Here is a 12,761-nt window from a genome sequence, read left to right as displayed (position 1 = left end):
TAAATAATTAAAAAAAAAAAAGCAATAAGCATCCTGACCTGTAGGCTCACTGTGGAGGATTAAATGAAATCTATGTGTAGTGCTCAGTACATAGGAGACATATGATAAATAAAGCTTATTTTTTCTAGTCTTTTGTCTATAAGACATCCTCTGCAGCATAGCCAGACTCCTCCCTCATTCCTCATCAAGAATACGTGCTACCTATGATATCACCCAAAATGGTTCCATTTCTCACCCGAGGAACCCCTCTGCTTCAGTTTCCTACCCCCTGTGTTCTCTGTGATAACAAGTGTTTCCTATGAAAGGAATCCCTAATCAAGAAAATTGCAGAATCACAAGTCAGAGCCATAATTTAATAAGGACCCAACTCAGGATGAGCAAGCTCAAGTGTCTATCCCTATAGACAGGCTAGGCAGGTAGCATGAGTGGATAAAAAGTCAAGTAGAAAGCTTAGGTAGTGGTGGGGATTGTGGCTAACTACAGGACATATGCCCCCATTAAGGAGGCAGCCACTATTCATGCTGCAAGATTGTCACTCTATCGAAATGTGGATGCAAGCTTTTCAGATCTCTGATTTTTCAAAAGAAGCCAAATATCTGGATTTCTTTAACGTGGAAAAAATCCAACTTTTAAAAACACTGTGTTGGCCAAATGAAACGTCCGTGCATCAGATAAGGCCAGAGGCCTGCCAGTTTGCACTCTGACCTAACCTTTATGGCTCACCTGCTTTATTGCAGTCACCCCAGGCTCTAGAGAAAAACCTCCCAAGGTACCCTTGGGAAGTGCTCTTAACATTATTTTGTACCAAAAATGCACCGTACACACATAATATATAATTCCAATAATAGATGAGATTTCCACCTGAAGAGGAAGGCCACCATTGTCACAAGGTGTTCAACATGAGGGGCAACAGCAGGAAAGGACTGGACAAAATTAGCTAGTAGGTAGAGTTCTGTTATCCCCTTCTATGTTCGTTTGGTTAGCCAAAACCACTCAGAAAACGTTTATTCCTTTTTATAAAAGATAGCTATAAGTCACATACAATTCAGTGATTTTTGGTATAGGCACAGGGTTATACAACCATTACTATAATCTGATTTTAGAACATTTTTATCCTCCTAAAAACAGCCCCATAACCAGTAGCATCACTCCCCTTCTTCCAACTCACTTTCAACTCCTCGCTACCACTAATCTACTTTCCATCTTTATAAATTTCTGTATTCTGGACATTTCATGTGAATGGAATCCAATGTGGCCTTTGGCCCCTGGCTTTTTTCACTTAGCCTAATGTTCCCAAGGTTCATCCATGCTGTAGCATGAATGAGTCCTTCACTTCCCCCATTGCCAGTAATATCCAGCCACATAGATATACCACATTTCATTTATCCACTCATCAGTTGATGGGCATTTGGGTTGTTTCCACTTTTTGACTATTACAAATAAGGCTGCTGTGAACATTTATAGCAAGTTTTTGTGTGGACATGTTTTTGTTTCTCTTGGATATATACCTAGGAGTGGGAATTGCTGGGTTATATGGTAATTCTGGATTTAACCTTTGTTTTCCAAAACAGCTGCAGCATTTTACATGCTCACCAGCCGTGTATGACATTTCCAGTTTCCCCACATCCTCACCCACACTTGCTGTCATCTTTTTCCTTATAGCCATCCTCGTAGGTGTGTTAAAACATTTATTCTTAAGGTTTATGACACTTTCAATACAGCAGCTGAATTTGGTCTGTTGATGTGCATCTTGAGATCAAGACCTAAAATAGTGATCTTTTTTTAATTGAGATCATCATTTTATAAAGGTTTTACTAATAAAGTTTCCCCTCTGAATGTATACCATTCTTTTAGTAGCCATAGAAAAGGTATCTTTTTAAGAAAAGGTATGATATCTCTTTCTTATCAGTGAAATATTCCAATTCTAGAGAGATTATTGGCATACATTAGCTTCAGGACTGTTTTCTCTGCCTCAGCCATCAGTGCAGCCCACAGATGAAGCCGCTGCACTCCCCACCTGCAAGTCACATTCAGACAAAACTCAGGCTGGAGCAGAAGTATTTAAGCAATTCCAGACCAGGTTCTCCTGATTCCACACACTGACAAATATACCACCACTTCTCTGCCCTCCACCTCTAGTCTTGCTTTGTGCCTATCCTGCGACATCCTTTCAAGTTAGATAAGGTATCAGTAGTCCTAAGTAAGAGTTGGGGAAATGGAGCACAGAGCTTAGGGGGCTACCCAGATTGGGAGGCTTGGAAATCAGTGGCCTAGCTTGTAGTCCAGACTTCACAAACATGTCTCTTTCTGAATTCCTCTTTTCTTTATTTTCAGCACCCCCCAAAAAATTGTTTTTTTTCATGAAAAAAAAAAGATTTTAAGTATGTATGATCTGTAATATGGTTGACCTCATCAGACATTTTGGTTTATTACTTTTACTCCTTTTCAGAACCTGGCCCTTTTCAAGAAGGAGAGACAATAAGAGAACTCACCTAGCTTGACTTTAGCACTGGGGAAAAATCAGTATCCTTCAGCCAAAGACTTAACATCCCCATCTGCATTTTATGTTTTTTTTTTTTTAATATTAGAATTAAGTTTTAAATACCTGTTAGAAGCAACCTTTGGGCAGACATTCTTGCAGTTTTCTGTGACAAATTCTTATTTGGCTTGCCATAGTTCACTATATCCAAGAAGGAATAACCTTGGCCTATTTGGAAAATGCTAAATGCTGAAAATGTATGTGTTTATCTAAATTCAAGATCCCCTCCAGCCCAACCCCATGTCCCCCTTTTTTAAATTATAAGAATGAGGTGCAATTGGCATCTGCCTCAAACTTAGTATCCTAACATTTACTTACTACTTATTATTCTATTTTCCTGCCTTCTGATTTAGAGAGACCCAAATGCTTATCTCCAAAGATGGAAGAGGAAGATTAAAACAATAATTTGCAGTAAGTACTCTTTCAGCTGTTAATTCATTTATTCAGCAGACTTTATTTAGTGCTTATAGATGCCAGGCACCCTGCTAGGTGCTTGGTATACAAGCTAAGCTAGGGTCCCTGCCTTCAAAGACTGCAGTGCAATAGGACAAACAGGCATATAACTGGATAAGTGCACTTGTGAACACAGTAATTAATGTGCAGAATATTATGGGATTGCAGAAGAGAGGTGTTTCACCTGTCCTAGAGGAGATTGAGGCGGCTTCAGGAAGGATATAAACTATATTAATGAAGATCTGTAATTCAGTCAGCTAAATCAGGTAGGGAGAGAGTGTCAGTCTTTTTGAATTAGCTATCTTTGTAATTTAGGACAAAACACCCACTAACTCTAAAGTAAAATATATGCCAATTCCTGGTGGACTCGTGTTAAAGAAGGAAGGGGTTTAACATCATGAATAAGTGAACATCAAGGTTGCAGAATTAGAGCTAGAAGTTTAGGATCCCTGGGTGGTGTAGCAGTTTAGCACCTGCCTTTGGCCCAGGGCGCGATCCTGGAGACCTGGAATCGAATCCCACATCGGGCTCCCGGTGCATGGAGCCTGCTTCTCCCTCTGCCTATGTCTCTGCCTCTCTCTCTCTCTGTGTGACTATCATAAATTTAAAAAAAAAATTTTTTTTTTCCCTGCCTAAATCATGGAAAAACAAATATGAGAAATTCTGTGCCTTTAAGTGGAACTTTTTATATTCTTCTCTCTGACATGGCTTCTGTTACACTTAGGAATATGTAAAGGCATCATCACTAGAATGAATGAGTATTGAGACTAGGATTTAAAAAAAAAAAAGCTTAATTAGATTTGCAACCACTGCCCTCATATAAAATTAAAATAATCGAGAAAAAAATCAAGTTTAATTGCACTTGATGTTTTCTAAGTCATGGGTTTGAAGGGATCAGCATGACATAATCTGAAACCTTTGAACAAAAAGTTTAATCTTTACAACCCTGTGATCACCTCCATTTGATAGCTGAGAGAATTGAAGCGCAAAGTGATTTAAAAAAAAACTTGCCTACAATTATACAGCTAAGTAGCACAGCTGGGATTTGAACCCAGTTCTAGTTGAACCCAGTGTCTATCCCTCACCATATCATTCTGCTTAAATAGAAACCTGTGTGGGCTCATTGCTTTCCTATGGTTCTGTGATCGTGAACTTAGTCTGGGGAGCAAGCTATTAGAGAAAACTGGTAAAAGTGTGTGGTTGGGACAAAGCAAATCCAACATTGCTCCTGCAAAATATTGGTGGTGATGTCTTCAAATAATAGTCAAATTTTAGTATCATGGATGCCACTTAAAACGTCAACAATTTTTATGAATATTTTGTAATATAGGCCCTGAGAATGTGAAGCAGAATTGAAGTAAATGTCTAGATTTGAATAGAGCGCAAAATTTGATTCATAGGGAAAGCAGACAAGAGTAAATACATGTGAAGATAATAATATAAAAGCTACCTTGAGATGTTTACTTTTTAATTAGTGTGCATACGTTATACTAGTTTATATATCCTTTAATATTATACTCATTTTCATATGCATGTGCCATGTATTGTCCACTCAGTGAGACTATAATCCCTGAGACCAGTCATGTATTTTTTTTTAAAAAAGGAGTAAGCATTAAAACCATAGGTCAGGAAAGGTTATCTAAGCCTATTCTCAAACAGTTTAATAAATGGGAGCAAATACATTAGGTTATGGATGCTTTGAGTAGATACAAGAAATGAATTAACATAATAAAATGATTTGTTTTTAACTTTGATCTATTACATTGGGAGGAATTGGCTGGTGGATTTAGAAGTGTTATAAACACACCATTAGAGAGTGAAAAAGGGGAAGTCTGTTATAACTGAACAGGGGTGTGGTCTGCTTAGGCTAAGGAGGAATAGATAATCGTTTCATAAAAGACCAATAGAACTATAGTCTTCAGAACTGACCATTATAGCTAGTACATTTTCTTTACAGACATAATAAGTATGTCTATTAATACCAGCCAGCTTGGCGAGTTAGAGAAACCACAGCCTGTGGATTTGGGCATATGCACTCTCTGCCTGCATCTAATCCTCCGGGTAACAATATACGTACAACTGCTGTAATCCTAGAGCAGTTACATGGATGCACTAAGTGGTGTGATGGGAGGGAAAGATAGCATCACAAGGATTCGTTTGATTATAACAGTAATCCACACCAAGTCAAATAAAATAGCCAAACAGGCAAAAATGTGGTCTCTAATGAATTTGCTAATTCTAGCAGGCCCTCACAAACATTTCCTGCTAGAGTACCCCATATCAAAACGAAGTAGCTGTGCTTTAATTACATGGGATAATTATTTGATTTCCAGGAAGTTAAGACAGTGCTTTGTATTTAAATAAAAAGTTCTAGACATGCTGTGAAACTCGATCAAACCAAGAAAAAGAGTGAAACTGAATGCCTGTTCAGTGAGTCAAGATTTCAGCTGCTCAGCAAGCTTGACGTTACAGCTTATGAGCCCAGAAATGGGGTATTTTAAAACCGGCTGACTGGATCATGTCACTTTGCTGCAGGAAAAGCCCTGCCTTTCCAGAGATCTCAAGTGTAATGCAACCATATGCTGTTGAGGGGCTCGAATCTTGGCTGCCTTTGCCCCTCTGCACTAGCCGATACCCCAATTTTCAGGGGACGTGATCTCAAACTGTCGCACTCACTTTTGAAGGTCTGTTAAAATTCTGGGGCCTCTTATTTCAATGGCTTTGGAAGTGAGTTTGGGGTAAGAAGGGGGGGGGAGGCCTGTGAGTGTCTCTTTTGCCTGAGGAGTTGGGGACACTTGTGGAAAAGTCAGGCACTTTTCGCTCCGGCGGCCGCTCCGGTGTGGGGCTGGCTTGGGTTAGACACATGCACACATACACCATAGAGCTCTGCTTTCCCGTAGCAGCTGCTGCCTCTGCCTCTGCCTCTCCCGCCTCAGCCTCTTTGCCCGGCATACACACACATTCAGATTTGCGCGCTGTTTCAATCCTTGATGACGTGTCCCCGGAGACAGCCAATAGCAAACGGGCTCTGGTCAGGACAATGGGAGGTATCGGGCCAATGAGCGAGCCCCGTGAGTTGGCGGTAGCCAATAGGAGCCGCGCTGGCTGGAGAGTAATGTTACAGAGCGGAGAGAGTGAGGAGGCTGCGTCTGGCTCCCGCTCTCACAGCCATTGCAGTACATTGAGCTCCATAGAGACAGCGCCGGGGCAAGTGAGAGCCAGACGGGCACTGGGCGACTCTGTGCCTCGCTGAGGGTGAGTCTGGGGCAGCGCCGCGGCGGGGAGAGCGCCTCCGGCAGCTCCCCACCCCGCGCGGTGGCCGGATCCCCGCGGCCGGGAGCCGGCGGGTCAGGATCCACACAAAGGCAAATGAGGGGGGACCGTGGGGGGAACTGCGCACGGAGCGAGGCTCTTCTCGGGCGCCGGGAGCCCTGCCCCGCGCCGGAACCCCGGCCCACAGGCTGCCTGAGGCGCTGCGAACCCCGAGCCCCGCGAGTTTCCACCCCCGGCGGCGTCCGCGCTGACTGGCGCAAAAAAAATTTTTTTTAATTAAAAAAAAATTTTTTAACGTGTTTTGGGCCCCCGGGCCGAGTGTTCGAGCGGCCGGCGTGCGCGGGGGGCGGCGGGCGGCGGGGCCGGCGGCGGGAGGGCAGGCGGGCGGGCGGACAGGCGGGCAGGCGGCGGCGCTTCCACGGGCTGCATTGGCCGCCGCAGAGAGCCGGGCGCCGGCGGCGAGCGCGGGCGGGCGGGCGCTGCGGGCGAGGCGGCGCGGTGGGCCGGGGGCGGCGGCGCGGGGCCGAGCCCGCCGGCCTGTGCCCGGGCGCGGCGGTGGCGGTGGCGGCGGCGGCGGCGGCGGCTCGGCGGCGGGGGGAGCGGCGCCGCTGCGCTCGCTGGAACATGGCTGACTCGGCCCGGCGCTGCTGGCTGGAGAGAAAACAAGGCGGGCGGGAGCGGGCGGGGGACCTGGGCGCAGCAGTTCCGAGGCAACTTTTTTTTCCTCTCTAACCAGCCCCGCGTTCTCCGTGCGGGGGCGGCCGGGGCGCGCGGGCCCACGCCGAGGGGGCCGGGGAGCGGCGGGCCGGTGGGCGCCTCCCGGGGCGGCCCCCTCCCCCGCGGGCCGGGAGGGGGAGGGTCCGGGCCCGCGCGCCCCCCGCCCCTCCCCCCCGGCTGTAATGGCCGAGTGTGTGCGCCAGAGCGCGGCGCGCACCCCGCCCGCCTGCGCTCACACTCACACACTCACTCATACACACACACACACACACACACACACAAAGGGAAGGAGCCATATTCTCGCTCGCGCTCGCCCTCGCGGCGGCGGCGGCGGCGGCGCAGGCGGGGAAGACGCGCAGCGGCCATTCCGTGCGCGGCGGCCCCGGCGGCCGCGGGCGGAGCCAGCCCCCATTTCGAGCGGGGCTTCTCCCTCCGCCGAGCTGACAAAATGGGGGAGGCCTGCGGGGCCTACGCCGGCGGGCAGGCGGGCAGACGGGCGGGCGCACGTGGCGGGGCAGGCGCGGGCGGCCCGGGGCCTGGAGGCTGGGCCGCGGCCCCGCGGCGGCTCGGCCGCCCCGCCGCCACCGAAGTTCGGGGGGTGGGGGCCGAGTGGCGGGAAGGTGTGCGGCGCCCGCCTCGAGCGGCGCCCCGACTTCCACAGATTATTAAAAAAAATACTCCCCTGGTGGTTGGGGGGGGGCAGGCAGAGCAGCGAGCAGGAGTGGCTTTTGTCCCTCATCCTTGTTTACTCGAAGAAACTTCAGACCGGACGTGTTTAGTCAGAACTGAAATACATCTCGGGGCCAAACCGATAGGAAACGAGGCTGCCTCGCGGTGGCAGCCGCACAAATACCGCCGCCACCCCCCGGCCTGGGTCCGAGCCGGAGCTTCCTACGCCTCCCTCCCCCCAGCAAAGTTTTGTGCAGAGAGTATTTTTAAAAGTCCCCATTGGGAAAACTTCAGGTAGACGGTGACTTAGGCCCATGATTTGGAAAAAGTCTACCCACTGAGCTCCTGTCCATGTGTATTCCTTCTGTGATGCAGATCCACGAGCCGGCAGCGTTAGTTTTGTGGTCTTTGGTTTGGGGGATTAAACATGGTTTTTGTACGTTTAAAAAGTTTCTAAGTGACCGGTTAGGTGTTCATTTGGAGCAGATACAGGCAGATGAGTAATGAATACCGTGAGGATGCCATTGTGTCTACACTTTTTTGAGCTCACACTGAAGGACTGGTTTTTTTGTCGTTGTTGTTGTTGTTGTTGTTGTTGTTTTGTTTTGCTTGGCATAGCCTTTTAAAGGAATTGGCCATCACTGCCATTTTCTTGTTTAGGATTGTTTAGGAGGCTAATGTCACTGCTATGTTAAATAATCAATACTTTGGTTTTCATTCACTCCCCCACGAAGTTGAAGTGCTCTTAAAGTGCCATAATTTCATTGCTAACGTCAAACATTACTTTATCTCTTTTTAGAAAATAATTAAACATGGGCAAAGGAGATCCTAAGAAGCCGAGAGGCAAAATGTCATCATATGCATTCTTTGTGCAAACTTGCCGAGAGGAGCACAAGAAGAAGCACCCAGATGCTTCAGTCAACTTCTCAGAGTTTTCTAAGAAGTGCTCAGAAAGGTGGAAGGTAAGGGGGCTTGAAAAATATTAAGGAGGTGATTTTTTAAATGTTAAATCCAAATTAAGATTTTTTAAAAGCGTAGGTGCTATTTGCATAACATGAGTAGTGATGTTTAGAACAGGCTGCAGGATAACTAGCAAAGAAACTGGTTTTATTTAGTCTTTATACTTCAGTACTTTGAGGACAGTTTATTAAGATTTCATTATCTACTTAAGTTTACAAATAATTCTTTTGTAGACCATGTCTGCTAAAGAGAAAGGAAAATTTGAAGACATGGCTAAGGCGGACAAGGCCCGTTATGAAAGAGAAATGAAAACTTATATCCCCCCTAAAGGGGAAACAAAAAAGAAGTTCAAGGATCCCAATGCACCCAAGAGGCCTCCGTAAGTATCTTGCCAAGGAGGGTTTTTTTTTTTTTTCAAGGAGGGTTTTGCATTTGGAATAAGATAGAAATTTTAGCAAGCCACCTTGTGGGTTTAGAGTGTAAAATCAAAGTTTCTTAGCTGGTAAGTGTCTCACATTGGTATATTTGAATATTGCAAGTAAAATTCCTGTCGAATGGGAGTTTTAGCCAGAGCATTTGGATTAGACACTTGCCTCCTTCACTTAATATATCTTCTAAATGTAACATTCTTTTATTTGTTTATCTGAAATACTTAGCGATTTGCAGAGCTGTTTCTGGAGCTCTAACATTTATCAATAGTACACATTCAAGTAGTAATAGCTAGTTGAATAAGTTAAATAGCTGCAAATTAAACTTTGGTTATGAAGAACATTAGGCATACAATATCCACACCCTGTTGGGTACCTGGTAGAAATTAGAAGCGGCTTTTATAGAACAGTACAATTAGATAGTAAACTTAAAATCCTAAAATTAAATTTCTTTTTAGCTCGGCCTTTTTCTTGTTTTGTTCTGAGTATCGCCCAAAAATCAAAGGAGAGCATCCCGGCCTATCCATTGGTGATGTTGCAAAGAAACTGGGAGAGATGTGGAATAACACTGCTGCAGATGACAAGCAGCCTTATGAAAAGAAGGCTGCTAAGCTGAAGGAAAAATATGAAAAGGTAAGAAGTATGGGTTTGTTCGGTGCAGTGATGAAAAGGTACGCCAGATGTAGATTGTTCTTGGTAGCTCATTTCAATTTCTCATTTTCTTGTGGAATTCTAAGTAAGTTTGGGGTGTAATGCAGTTTTTAGATTAACAACTACGTTCAGTATGCCAGTGACTGTAGTCTTAATTCTTTTCCATCTTTCAAAGAGTACAAAAGATCAAATTGTTACTTTTTTTTTTTAATTGGGTTCAAAGGCATACACTTGAGCTGGTTGTTTGTGTTCTCTAGTACTTCCAAATTTGTGAAAATTTTGGTGGTCACTTTGAGTCAGATGATTACCTATGTTAAATTATAAGACATGCAACATAAATATATTCTGGGCAAAGTAATACAGACTGTATCCTTCGTAAACCTAGCCTAAAATACTTATTTTACTTAAACAACAAAGAAATATCCCAACTTAATTAAAAAGAAAAGTTAAAAGTCTGTTGATCTGTGTAGTAGTAAGTTGATAAAGAGAAAGCTATGGCTCCTATACTTTGAGTTGGAATATTAAGTTGCATTTTAGCTTATTTAGTTATCTGGGAAAATGTTGATTTGTAGATGTTTCTGAACATGACTGCATGCTTACTGGCAAATTACCTTTTTTTTTTTTTTTTTAAGACAAAATTTTCTATTGTGGATTAGGGTCTGATATAAACCTGTAGAATGCTGTTTTGCATTCAGAAGGTGGCAGTGTCTACCCTTTAATCAAAGTCTACATTCTAGTTTTAATAAAGTTAGGATGTGATACATAATTGTACTTCAGTGAGACATAACACTGCAAAAACTAGAGCATGTCATTCCATGAGTTATAGATTATTAATTGCAACTATCTCCTAGTATTTTTATTTGCTTCCCTCGGTCCTACTTATTTACGGAATTGGGGTGAGTGTATAGATACATGGTATTTTTGTGTAATTGAGATCTTGATGTTTTCCTTGAGTTTTCCTCAGTGTTACTTTTCTTTCTCCCCTTACTTAACTGTTTTGTCTTTTCTTCCACTTTCTCCTGCCTTTATCTTGGAAGGATATTGCTGCGTACCGAGCTAAAGGAAAGCCTGATGCGGCAAAAAAGGGAGTTGTCAAGGCTGAAAAGAGCAAGAAAAAGAAGGAAGAGGAGGAAGATGAGGAGGATGAAGAGGATGAGGAGGAGGAAGAAGATGAAGAAGATGAAGATGAAGAAGAAGATGATGATGATGAATAAGTTGGTTCTAGCGCAGTTTTTTTTTCTTGTCTATAAAGCATTTAACCCCCCTGTACACAACTCACTCCTTTTAAAGAAAAAAATTGAAATGTAAGGCTGTGTAAGATTTGTTTTTAAACTGTACAGTGTCTTTTTTTGTATAGTTAACACACTACCGAATGTGTCTTTAGATAGCCCTGTCCTGGTGGTATTTTCAATAGCCACTAACCTTGCCTGGTACAGTATGGGGGTTGTAAATTGGCATGGAAATTTAAAGCAGGTTCTTGTTGGTGCACAGCACAAATTAGTTATATATGGGGATGGTAGTTTTTTCATCTTCAGTTGTCTCTGATGCAGCTTCTACGAAATAATTGTTGTTCTGTTAACTGAATACCACTCTGTAATTGCAAAAAAAAAAAAAGTTGCAGCTGTTTTGTTGACATTCTGAATGCTTCTAAGTAAATACAATTTTTTTTATTAGTATTGTTGTCCTTTTCATAGGTCTGAAATTTTTCTTCTTGAGGGGAAGCTAGTCTTGCTTTTGCCCATTTTGGATCACATGGATTATTACAGTGTTTATCTTTTCATATAGTTAGCTGATAGAAAGCTTTTGTCTGCACCCTGCATACTCATGAGGGTAATAAAAGTCGAATTGAGACAGTTTTCATCCATAACTGAAACTCAAATCTTGATCAGTTGATACCAGATCTCACATAGCCCAGTCACATTTATAAAGTGAAGAGTAACCAGTCTATTCACAGCATGGGATTAGTAGAATCAATCATTTTGAAAGTCTGTCCTTGAAGGACTAAGAAAAGTATGTTCTAATCTTTACATGAGGACTCTACATTCTTTAACTCCCATTACCATGTAATGGCAGTTATATTTGCAGTTCCCACATTAAAGAAGACCTGAGAATGTATCCCCAAAAGCGTGAGCTTAAAATACAAGACTGCCATATTAAATGTTTTGTTGACATTAGTCCCAGCAAAGGCTCTGGAAAACAAAAAAAAAAAGTGCTGGCTGTAAATGTCTTCTATTTATCTAAATGTGGATTTCTAAGGAAACTTGACTCTCCATTAAAGGTATTTTTAATTAATTGGGCCAACTTCTAAAATGTATGCCACATTTAAAATCAAGTATATTTTCCTATATTAGAGTTTGCTCCTTTAAGTCAAATAGACCTAAAGGAAGAAGACCCTTAAAACTTGGTATTTCAGTATGATTTATCTGATTCGAATTTGATTTTTCTTACAAAACCCAAACTCATTCATTAGAGTCATGTTTATCTACTTAGCAGTTTAGGGAACAATTTGGCAATTTTGTGGTTTTTTGAGATTATCGTTCTCTTAAAGTGCCAGTGTTTTAAAATAGCGTTCTTGTAATTTTACACGCTTTTGTGATGGAGTGCTGTTTTGTTATATAATTTTGACTTGGATTCTTTCCATTTGCATTTGTTTATGTAATTTCAGGAAGAATACTGAACATCTGAGTCCTGGATGATACTAATAAACTAATAATTGCAGAGGTTTTAAATATTAGTTAAATGGCTTTCACTTAAGATTTTAAGATTTTGTTATATACATATTTTCATCTTTTCAGTAGTATCTCTTAGCAACACCATTTAAGCAAGTATAAGGTCTGGCAAAGTTTTTCCCTGTAAAAATACTTGGTTTATAAATAGGTTAATGATAACAATTTTTGTCAAACTGTTCTCAGGGGATGATATATATATATATATAAATGCAGAAAAATTAAACTTACTTTCAGAATGCTGGGTTAAACAAGATAGTTTTTCAAAACAAGGCATGTGCGATTAAAAAATGTGGTAAGTCTATCAGTTTTCTAAATCCATGGAGGACCTCCATAGAAAGGCCA

At 42.7% G+C, this 12,761-nt stretch overlaps 1 protein-coding gene across 10 annotated transcripts in view; it reads left to right on the top strand.

Annotated features, from left to right (window-relative positions):
• HMGB1 (high mobility group box 1) overlaps positions 1–12,419 on the top strand; it is a 129,898-nt gene extending 117,479 nt beyond the window's left edge. For 4 of the 10 annotated variants that reach the window (XM_072719939.1, XM_072719940.1, XM_072719938.1 and 1 more), the window contains exons 2-6: positions 2,893–2,950; positions 8,451–8,613; positions 8,845–8,990; positions 9,498–9,672; positions 10,728–12,419. In XM_072719939.1, the coding sequence (XP_072576040.1) occupies positions 8,464–8,613; positions 8,845–8,990; positions 9,498–9,672; positions 10,728–10,904 (648 nt within the window). In that variant the 5' untranslated portion in view covers positions 2,893–2,950; positions 8,451–8,463 and the 3' untranslated portion in view covers positions 10,905–12,419. Of the gene's footprint in view, positions 1–2,892; positions 2,951–6,056; positions 6,248–6,837; positions 6,976–8,339; positions 8,614–8,844; positions 8,991–9,497; positions 9,673–10,727 lie in introns of those variants that run through there. The other 6 variants (XM_072719941.1, XM_072719942.1, XM_072719936.1 and 3 more) reach the window with 4 other exon arrangements.
• Positions 12,420–12,761: the final 342 nt, after the last annotated feature.

This window comes from Vulpes vulpes, chromosome 9 (genome assembly GCF_048418805.1).
Source record: "Vulpes vulpes isolate BD-2025 chromosome 9, VulVul3, whole genome shotgun sequence".
Taxonomy (NCBI): Eukaryota; Metazoa; Chordata; class Mammalia; order Carnivora; family Canidae; genus Vulpes; species Vulpes vulpes.
The sequence above is the reverse complement of the archived record's forward strand: the minus strand, read 5'-3'. Positions and strand labels throughout refer to the sequence as shown.